This window comes from Vanessa tameamea, chromosome 4 (genome assembly GCF_037043105.1).
Source record: "Vanessa tameamea isolate UH-Manoa-2023 chromosome 4, ilVanTame1 primary haplotype, whole genome shotgun sequence".
In the NCBI taxonomy this organism is placed as follows: Eukaryota; Metazoa; Arthropoda; class Insecta; order Lepidoptera; family Nymphalidae; genus Vanessa; species Vanessa tameamea.
In genome coordinates this window covers 8,624,001-8,635,882 of record NC_087312.1, presented here as the reverse complement: position 1 = coordinate 8,635,882, position 11,882 = coordinate 8,624,001, and the positions used below count along the sequence as shown (strand labels likewise).

The 11,882-nt window shown below is 30.8% G+C and overlaps 1 protein-coding gene across 1 annotated transcript; it reads left to right on the top strand.

The window, feature by feature from the left end:
* The first annotated feature begins 7,285 nt into the window (after positions 1–7,285).
* Positions 7,286–9,556, top strand: LOC113394334 (5'-AMP-activated protein kinase subunit gamma-2-like). The gene has a single exon (XM_026631606.2). It carries the CDS (start codon positions 7,286–7,288, stop codon positions 9,335–9,337), a length of 2,052 nt encoding a protein of 683 aa, XP_026487391.1. The 3' UTR covers positions 9,338–9,556.
* Positions 9,557–11,882: the final 2,326 nt, after the last annotated feature.

Here is an 11,882-nt window from a genome sequence, read left to right as displayed (position 1 = left end):
CACCAACGAAACCGTAACGTAGCCTATCCATAACTTATTGATAATAATCATTTTAAGATTTTAATAATGTTAACGTGTTTCTTTCTATAATATTCGTTAAATATTCTTATTATTAATCTATTCAAACTTGTTAGGTAATATATAATTCCATAATTAACGAGCTGATCGGCAGTTTCATTAAAATTCATTAAGTAGTTTTTGCCTGATAGACACTTACAGTCAAACATACGATATTTTCACAATATATTTCTTGTACGAAGTACTGAACAAAATCGTATTTCTCTCATATTTTTATACAACTTAGTTTAATAAAATCTAATTTACTTAAATATATATAAAAAGGCAGAGCAATGACTTCGATATTGTTTAGTATAATGAAAGATCAATATATTTCCTAATTCCTTATGGTATTAATTTTAGCTAAGGAGGGTTGTTTCTTCCGCGATGTGTCCGCATTCAGCATGTTGCATATATTTATGGCTGTTACGATTGGTCGCATGCCCTAGTACTATTTGCTGCTCGCTCGGCGGGCACACGTCCAGTTATTCTAATTTTACTTATAATCGATGCCATCGCTACGCCGTCTCACCGACAAAAGATGTGCTCGTCCATCAAAAGCCGAAAACTGCCGAGATACGTGTCAACTTGTAACCTGTAGGCTCTGGATTTCATAAACGCATAAATTATTCTATCAAGTTTCATAATAACAATGTTTTTAATTTGTATTCAATTAAGAATACTTTTTGATTTGGTCTGTGTGATGTTAGCAAACTCCCTTCGGAAATAAGTACTATAATTCAGGTCGTTTCTTGTGTTTTTTCACAAACAAGATAACTAAAAAGATATTAAATATAAAATATTTTAATTGGTTTTGATACGATTTAATTATTATGAACCACATAGGAAATGACATCGCAATTAAATAAAAAAAAATACTCTCATATTTTATAGTAACAATTTTCGATAGAACTACTAGTTAGTATAAAAGCCTTATTGAAATACTTTTTAGGAGTGTGATTGGATGAAATATATATCAAGAAGATAGCACACCTTGTGAATTAAATGATCACCTCATTGCTATTCGTAGTTGTATTGAATATTGGTAAAAAATGCAAACTGACAAAAGACCTGAAATACATTAAAAAAACAAATAAATCTCATAAGTAATCTGAATTACTTAGTTTCAAATTAAATGACATGAATGAGGGTAGATCACATTGTTTAATAAAAGAAATAAAAAATGGACGTTTTTTTTATTTTTGCCGATGAGCAAAATACCTGAGCTGATAAAAATGAGGAAGACTACTTAAGAGTTTGACAAATTAAATCAAGAATATCATAGGCTAAATTAAGTTAGCTAAAAACAATAATATAATGGAAAAAATAGATAGGACCTATATTCGGCACGAAAGGTCCTAAATAATAATAAAATATTGATTGATTTTTTTTACAATTAAAAATTATTTGTGTTGTATATGAATAATTTAATAAATACTATCATTGCTGTTTTATCTTTTAAAAAAAGGCCGTAATTAATTTTAAAATTATTCCAAATTAAATTTTACATATAATGTCAAATATCATGTTCATTATTTTACATATACTTACAAACATTTATACGCCATTTCTCTGACGTAATGACTGGCCTATCTGAGTATAAAAGTAATTTTATTCTATAAGATGAATTAGAACTTTCATTGAAATCTTATGAATACTACCACAACTGCAAGTACGTACGACAACTTTTACTTCTGACTTAAGTGTTGTACGATTAAGAGAATATTGTCAGCTGATTTCTGAACTATGGAAGGTTTTGGCACCTATGACCCTAGCATTATGCAATAAGTGTTTTGCAACCATAGGCCTTATAACACAGTTTTATATCAAAATATATATCAGTTGTTATAAACAAAATCATAATACATATTTTTCCTATTCTATGCATGGACATTTTGGGACAAGGGTACTGAAAAAGCAGGAAAAAGCCAAGCCGTCTGTCTTCACATGTCAAAGGCGTTTAACAGTATTTAATAGCTAGCACGTTAGTTTTCTTAGCATGTACTCCTCATGTTATGCCTTCTCGTTTTTATGATTGTTTATTTCAACAATTCTTCGAGATTAGTTATTACTTTAAAAACTTGATATTAGGCTTGGTTTGCTTTTGTTTCGCTCTTGGTTGGCTCGCTCTTATATGAAGTATTGCAGTCATTTGTTGGAATTGGGATGGCTCAGTCAAATATCAGTTTGAAGCATTTTACTCAGTGAAGTTTCAAAAAACAAGATTTTAGATGATGTTGTAGTCCCAAAATAGCGTATTTATTGGTTCTCTACTTTCTTTTCTTCAGAGAGTCTGTACAAAGGTTGAAAGACTAAATACTTCCATTACTTTATTTCCTCATTTCTTCTTTCGAGCAAGCGCGCGATTGTACAGCTGTTATGTCAGAAAATGTCCTTTTCTTAATTTTGTTTTAATTTCTTTATTTTTTAAAACTTGATTAAAGCTTTTAAAAATTTAAGACTAAACTATGTACTGTATATTCTTATGTATGAATTATAATGCCAGATAATAAAAGAGTAGTGGATAATCTTTTACAAGTATCCAAAAATGTTTATTTGTTTAAAATATATTTTTATTAACATGTATTTGTCGAATTCAGCTTCTGAGGTCTTACTGTCTGTTCAGTAATCTCAGTGGCGTTGTGAGTCACTATCGCTGTGTATCTGCTCGGAGGTTACAACCGCTGTGTGATCTGTGAACTGCGAATTGTAATTAAATTATTGCAAAATGTTTTTTCTGAAGCATAAGTACATAATATAACATAGATATATAATATAATCTCATTTTTTTTAATTGATAGCGAATGAAATGTATAATTATTTCTGTGATGGACAATAAATTGTTGTAAAACAAAACATTCGAAATGGTAAAGTCCATTTATTTGAAACCGTCAAAGACATAATTAATACAATGACGTAAGTACATAAATACTTCTAAGCTGTACTATTTTTTATTATATTTTCAGCTTTGCTCATTAGATACTTATCTAAAAATGATGAGCAAACCTCTTTAACCCGATTCTTCGGTGTTATATAATATGTGGATATACAAATGTTAGTAAAAACAAGTATGCAGATAAAGTTTGGTATGTAAAGTAAGTAGGTAGCAAGTACATAACAATTATGACAATCGATAATACTATGACTTTGTTCTTTAAATACTAGTAATGGGATTTTTAGATAACATAGAAAGTCTAAATTTTTGAAGTTCACTTTAAAATATGAAAAAGAAATTTATAACATTAGTATCATAAATGTATTTTTTTACATTTAAGTATTTAAATGCTTTTAAAGTAATATCAGTATTATTGGATTTGTCAAAAAGTATATATATACTGTTTTATATTATAACTATTAAATATGTACATGTTTTTTAATTTATTTTAAATATTACAATGATAATGATTTATCAAGCATAGGCAAATCAAGTATGAGTCGCGTTCATCTATATTTGATACGCACCTACGATACGATATGCGCGTCTGGATGTTTATAGTTCATGCATGAGAGAGAATCGTAGTGTGCGTGCGGTTCATATTTGAGCGCGAACGTAGCGGCATCAGCGGGCCGCGAGAGAATTATTACGTGAACGCGACTAGCTTGTTTCGATGCCGTCAGCGCATATGTCTGTACATTGAGTGCGATTGTAAATTGTACTAATTGGGCATGGCGGTCCTTACTGATAAAACAGTGCTTTCAACAATTACTATCCTAGTGGCAATATTATACAATAACCGCGCATTCGCCCTGTAAAACAAAAACCAGTGGTACAATAATTATAATCATATGCGAGCAAGTCTATTGCTAGGACTGGTGCATTATGCATGTAACAAGTGTATGTGTGCGTGAAGTGTTCACAAATAGTCGGTGCGAAAGGGGTTCGGAATGATCACTATTGTAAGTAAATATAACTACAATCGAACGTGATGATACATTTTGAGGTTATGTTTAACATTGAGACGGAGGCGTTTATATTATCGTTGTGTAATGATTATGGATACGTTTAATTTTGTTAAAAACAAGTTCGCCTTTGCCTTGCCATATATTCATTCATGGCCAATAAATAATAAAGTTTTCATATAGATACATTGTTCATTTGGCATTATACCAACAATTTAATTTGTCACGATTAAATAAGGGACATAATTTTCTGGACTCGATTCATGCATAATATTTGGGTAATATATATGTATTCCAATTTTTATGCTAAATGTAATAAAGATACACGTTCTAGAATAATACAGCTGTTACGTATGGATTTTGAAAAATATATTTAAACAATTGCGTTAAATATATGATAAGTAATTTATAATTATAATATTTAAATATGAATATTCATGTGGTTTATTACTACTTGTTGTCTTGTTCCAATTGCATACTACGCCTGTTTTATATATATTAGCGATCTTGTTAATAATTTATTGTATGCAAGACGATTGAGGGCACGAATTAATTGCCTAAATAATCGATAAATTTATCGAATGACTTAAAATTAAAGATAAGATTAAACTGAAGAACGTTTGGATTATAAACATTTTAAAAAAAATATATTTGTGTACGACAAATTTACCTTTCAGTGAAAACAAGCAAATATGTGGTATGCTTAGTATTATATATACATATACGTAATGTCTTCCTTTATCCATAATTCAATTAGGTTTTAAACTCGAGTAGAGATGGATACGACAGTAGAAAATAGTACAGAGGCCGGTAGTTTCCCATCTTTTGACGGTTTTAATGAGTGACTAAAATATGCTTTAAATTTCCCTCGCAATAAATGGTTAAATAATCGTATTTTAAGCTATTACTGCTCATTCTAAATCACAAAGATTCCTTCTCCCTAACATTGAAAATATATCCGATAAAATTATAGCAATATTTTATTTCTGTAAAATCCAACAAAATTAGCATAATTATGATCAGTCTATTGTGGAGATTGCATAAAATTTCCCAAAAGCAATAAGAATAAACGATCAATCAGCTGCTAGTTTGTAGAAACACTTATATTAGTCCTACTTAAGTATTTTCAACGACTCAAAAATGAATTTTATCTTATCACCGACTGCTTCAAAGATAAGTGGCTACCTAAGAGCTATTTATCACTGAGATGTCAGGATTAACTAGTTATTAGTTGCGATTTTGGAATGACCAGTTGTATATATTAGTTTTGCTGTTCCAGACGATGTTATCTGCTTTGACAAAAAAAAAAAAAACGAACGAATGAGATGAACGAGTTTAACGAAGAATATTGAATCTCTATAAATACGAGTACTCTACTGGCAAGTGTTGAAATAATTTATTTTAAAGCTGTGAAAGATAGGCATTGGACATATTCTTTTAATATGCTTTTTATTGACAAAGTTTTAAAACAGTTTCGTGTTAGACGGTTATTAAGTTATAAGTATCGCATCTCATTTCTCATTTAGAAAGTAATACAATTAATTACAGTGAGCGAATAACAGTGGCGGCCTGATAACTGCTGGGCAATAACTCCGACCACCCAATGAACTAGATGTTTCATTCTGAATTCTTATCATGTTTGTTTACGAGTTTATCCTAACACAAATGAATCATATTGTAAACAAATTTGTCGACCTAGACCTGGTGGATCCGAATTTGCAACCGCGTAGAATATTTCCTTTTAAAGTTAATAGTTTATCTGTTAAGCGATCTCGATTGTTTGTAATAACCATATTTAAATGTTAATCAATCTCTATTAACAGAACGTATTTATTTCATTCATTGTTTATATTTTTTCCTCATTAAACTATACGATGCTTATCAAAATTTGCAGTATAAGTTAAACAATATAATAAATACCTATGAATGCGCATTACGCGGACTATTAAACTTTGTTTATCACTGCAACACTGTTGGGCGGTAAAAAAAGAGCGTAGGAGAGAAAATTTAAATTCATTGATCCTTCACGGGTCAACTATTTGTTACACTTGAACATAAGAATGTCACATCTTATTACACGCGAGCGGCTGACCTGTGTATTCGATATTTTATAGCGCAAGTGGGGCTAACACGTGATCTACCGACCCGTAGTTGATTGAAAGGCCGTTTCTACTCCCGTGCCGTCATTAATCGAGCGTCATTGGACTGAATATTATTAATATCGGGAGAGTATTGATCACAGATTCCCCCGTCTCTGTTTAACGTCATCGTTAGCCACGCGCCCCCGCATTAGTACGTCACAAATTTGTGACGAAATATGACGTCATAGTTTCCACGCATGCGCAGTGTATATGTATCTAGTCAATTCTTTCAAAATATAGATGTTAATCTTATACTTTATGTAAATTTTATATTAATTTAAATTCAGTTTTGTTTTAACAAAAATATATATTTTTAAATGTTTGTCATGTCTAATTAAAAAAATATGAATGCATTTATGTGTTAAGTTAGATTTTGTAATTCTTAAATAGTAATAATGAGACCGAATTTATTTTATGAAAAAATAATATGTATTATTAATATCTAATACTTCTGCCGTGACATCTCTGTGAAAATTTACAGAACACAATGTGCACTACATAAAGCTTTTCATTGCCAATGCTCAAACTTCCCTCATTTTACACCACCCGTCAGCAGATGGCGTGAGTTCCCTACCGCCAAATAACAATATGGCGTTTCATTCACAGTCGCCGTGAATTACACGCGATGTTAGTTAAAGTAATTTTATTTTAATACTCCTTATTTGTTTCTAGTTTTACCAATAAGGTTCTGTTTCTTTGTTACAATGATTTCGGATATATTATATCAATTTATAACAGGTACGTAAAGTGTTTACGTAATAGTGGCGTGTTTGGCTCACCTCCTCTCTTGAGTATTGATTAGTGAACCGGTTATCACGCGTGAAACAGTGAATTTGTTATTTATCTGTGTATTTTGACGGTAAAATCTCACTGTAAAATGTAATTATCATTTGTCTCATCAATCGTTACCATTCAGAAATTGATTCTATCCATTGTAGCAGAAATTTAATAGTGGTGCATTAAATTGACGCATTAAACTTCACCACGTTGCTTAGCAACGACGTAACCTTGAAAATTCGTTCTAATTTTAGTTTGATGATCATTTTACTGTGCTTTATTAAGATACTAAAATCTGTTATTCACAATATGTTTTTTTTTTCTTTACAGGTAACAACATCGTTTCTTTTGGATTTTGGTGTGTGTAATAAATTAAAAAAAATATATAGTAAAAAATATTAATAACAATAATGGATCCTATATTGGAAAATGAATCAGCAACATCGGAATCAGGAAGCAAACATGGAAAATCTAAACATAGAAATAAAAAGAAAAAAAATCAACTAGAATTTCAAAATGAAAGTCAGACAGTTGTTGGTGAAAAAAAGAAATTTGTTGTCACGACTTTAACCACCTCGGATGATCAAAATATTCCTTCCGAACATTTACCGCAAAGCAATGTTCATACTATTCATTTTGGCACACGTGGTGTTGAATCACAGAGGCCCAATGTAAGGTCAATTTTTAGAGATAGACCTGCTGAATCATCAAGGCCGTCAAGTGCAGAAAGGGAAACGGCGAATAAAAAAGAATACGAAACCTTTCACGGAACATCGTCTAGTCCAAGAAGTTCTATATTTGATATATTTCGAATAAGAAGGAAAAGTGATTCCAAAAAGCACCAATCTCTTATTCAAAATGTTAAAGGTGCTTTGGGTGGGACCACCAAATCTGCAGAAGCTCCAGAAAATTCTAAAGAAGATCCAAATTTACAAGACACAAAAGAGTCTCATAAAAAATATTATTATACCGTAACGGGAGTTTCTTCAAGGAAGTCCAGCCCCATTACTAGAGTCATGGATATATTCAGAAGTAAGCCCCAACCTCAGCCGGAACAGAATGCGGCTGAAACTGTTAAGAAAAAGAATACGAAACAAGCTCGTCGATCCTCCATAGGAACGACTTCACCTACTTATCATAAAAATTCGTATGCTTCCTTAGATCCTGTACAAGCTAAACAATTGTTCAGGGAAGTTCGTGGGCTACCGAAGTATGATCCATACTTATCAATTGTGCAAATTTCTTTAGGTGGTCGTGACAAAACAAGACTTCTTTTGAATTTTTTCAAATACCACAAGTGTTATGAAATTCTTCCTAAGTCAGCAAAAGTGATAATATTTGATACTATGTTCCCAGTTAGGAAAACGTTTCCTACATTAGTTTCCCATGGTATCCGATCAGCTCCGTTGTGGGATGCTACTAAAAAATTACTCGTAGGTATGATTACTGTCACTGATTTCATTAGAATTCTTTTACATATTGAAAATGAAAACGGTTCGATGGATGAATTAGAGAAACATACTCTTCATAATTGGAAGAAAATTTTAAGGCCTACGCGTAAACCTTTATGTAGTGTAAGCCCTGATCAATCGTTACATGATGCTATAAATTTACTTAATAAAAATAGAGTTCATCGCCTTTTAATGATCGATCCACTAAGTGGAGATGTATTGTATATATTATCCCATAAAAGAATATTAAGATTCTTGTTCGTATATCTGAATGAATTTCCTGAATTAACGTTTTTTCATAAAAATTTGATTGATTTAAAAATCGGTACATATGAAGATATAATATCTGTTACTGATGCCACAAATATTAAAGAAGCTTTTCAGCTATTATTAGAGAAAGATGTTTCAGCTTTACCCATTTTAGATGAAAACGGTGTTCTTATTAATGTCTACGCTAAATACGAAGTGTTGAATTTGGTGAGTGAAAAGTTATATTTGAATTTATCGTTAACCATAGGTGATGTACGAAACAAAAAGAAAGACTGGGAAGAAAAGTTACAAAAATGTCCTTCAAGTATTACTTTATATGAGGCCTTAGAAATTATAGTTAGAACCGAGAGTCATCGATTATTATTAGTAAATAAGGATGATAAGCTTATAGGAATTGTTTCACTGTCAGATATTTTAGTTTATCTAAATAGGATTATTCCGACAGAAAAGAAAGTTTCATCACTGCAGGAAATATTTAGGCCATTGGAAGTAAACAAAGTACCCGAAGCATTAAGAGAAAGTGAGAATGAAGTCATAACTCTTACTGTACCTAATATAAGAGCGCAAAATGTACCTGAGGCAAATACAGCCATTTGTGAGTCACATAATTCTACAGATGACGTTAAGGAAGTAATGACTAATGAATTGGAGACTGAAGTAGAAGACACTAGTCCAAATGGTGAGACAGATATTGATAATACGAAGTCAGCTAAAATACCACAATCTCAATCAAACGTTTAGATTTAAAAAATGATGATTCGTAATTTTAAATAATTCCAAAGATATAAATACAATTAGTGTATTCATCTCAAATATGCTTTCTGCTTGTAACTTATGATATTGTAAATTAACTTATTACTTAATTGTTAATAGTAGCAATCAATACCACGTGAATGCCTTATTTATTGTTTAACCCATTATAATATATCGCTAAAAACCTAATAAAATATTTTAGCAGCATTTCTGTACGTTTTTATTTAAGTCCAGAAAAAAAACTAATAATCATTTTAAGTATAGTAAAATTAAAATAGAATTTCGTATTATTAGTTCATCAATAATGTATTTTTGTCTAACTTTACTTTGAATTTCTAATTTAATATAATTTGTAATAAAATCTGACTATGTTGATAAGGTGTATAATTTAATCAATATGTGAGGCTATTTATAAATACGTAAAGATCGTTTACATTGAACAAGAAAGGAAATTTATATTTTCTTATTTCCAAAAATGAAGTACTCTCATACTTCCAAACTGAGTAGGTATATTAGTCTCTACCCATTAAACGGGTGACTAATAATATAAATAATAAATAAAATGTTCACACAATGCTATCATTTAATATTAAACGTAAAATGGAAATAGAGAGAAACATTTTATATGACAACTGCAATAATTAAATCAATTTGTTTTATATCAAAATATAAAACAATAAAAACATGCTGTTCGATTTTTAAACAGCTTTATTTAAAAATGATTTATATCTAATAAACGATACTACATAATTATGAACTTGATCACATATAATAGTTATTTTTTTTTCCGAAACGTGTTTATAAACTATGTGTTATATCAGAGACAGAAATAATATTAACACTGAGAAAAGCATATATTTTAATATTAACAGTCTAACTGCTTTAAATAGGTAACTATATCGGAAATTATAGAATAGTACTTACATGTAAGCAATGAACAAAGTATTTAAGTATATTTGGTGGTCGGACTTTGTGTCTGGATACCTACCCATGATTTATTCTACTACTTAACAGCACTACTGGCTATAGTATTGCTGTGTTACGGTTTAAAGGTGTGTAAGTTAATGTAATTATAGGCAAAAGGGACATAATTTTTTAGTTCAAAACATTGGTGGCGCATTCGCGGTGGTATAATAAATATTTCTTAAAGTGTCAATGTATGTATATCCATTTGCCAGTCAGTTTAATTATTATAAGAAAAAGAAGATCACTAAGCAGCCAAAATTAAAATATTTGCATAAGTAACTATGCAAAATAGTAATCATATACATACTTTTTATACACATTATTGACAGCCAAATAATCAAGACCCTGAAATATTAAACTGAGGTCGCCTTTTTTGTTGCTCCTATTTCGCTATTGTCATAGTTTAAATTATCGATGTAGAAAAATAGATCATTACTTTAAGAGGCAGGCGAGCAGTGGTTAGAACGCGTGCATCTTAACCGATGATTTCGGGTTCAAACCCAGGCAGGCACCACTGAATTTTCATGTGCTTAATTTGTGTTTATAATTCATCTCGTGCTCGGCGGTGAAGGAAAACATCGTGAGGAAACCTGCATGTGTCTAATTTCAACGAAATTCAGCCACATGTGTATTCCACCAACCCGCATTGGAGCAGCGTGGTGGAATATGCTCCATACCTTCTCCTCAAAGGGAGAGGAGGCCTTAGCCCAGCAGTGGGAAATTTACAGGCTGTTTATGTTTATTATGTTATGTACTTTAAGAGGAAATTATATATTTCTACATTTTTTTCCAAACCAAAGATAAACGGCAGACGTACGTGTGTACATGCATTTATTCGTTATTTTCTGCGTCTTGTATATCCCTTCAATATGATATTGATTTTCAACCATTTTATATGTAGGTTAATAATTAAACCAACTAAATTCCCATTTAACTGGAATGGGAGTTTTGAAAAGAAAAACAACTGCTCTTCTCTGTATGTACATCGACTGTGAAGTTAATCATGTGGGTAGATCAAATTACACGCGACCAATTTTATATAATTGTAACGCACAAACAACAATTAATATTTATTATTTGCTAGTCTAATGGCATTTAACATAACGTTAGATATTATCAGGAGCCATTCGACAACTCAATGTTTTTGAGAAACCTGCTCTAGCTTTTATTAATTAAAATAAACACAGACGTGTTGTGCATCTGGCGTATTTTTTATGTGCCGGCATGGTTTGATTTTCAGCCGCCATCAAAATCGAAATTTCAGGAATACATTTAAATTATTTTAACAGGTACCCTGTTCACAATAGTTAAACAATAAGTATGAATCACACAGAAGAGGAAGAGTGTTAAAATATCTTCCTAGTATTTGCGTAAGTTATTCATAATAGAAATTTCTGTGCAAGATTATATACAAGTATAGGCATGCTTTAAATGTTAGTCAATCAGTAATTTCTTGTTACAGAGATATTAAGTAATTATAATTCGGTAGGATATAAGCTAATCAATTAAACAATAAAAATATGAAGTTATTTTTATTTTCTGAATGACGTAATTTTATGGGACGAGT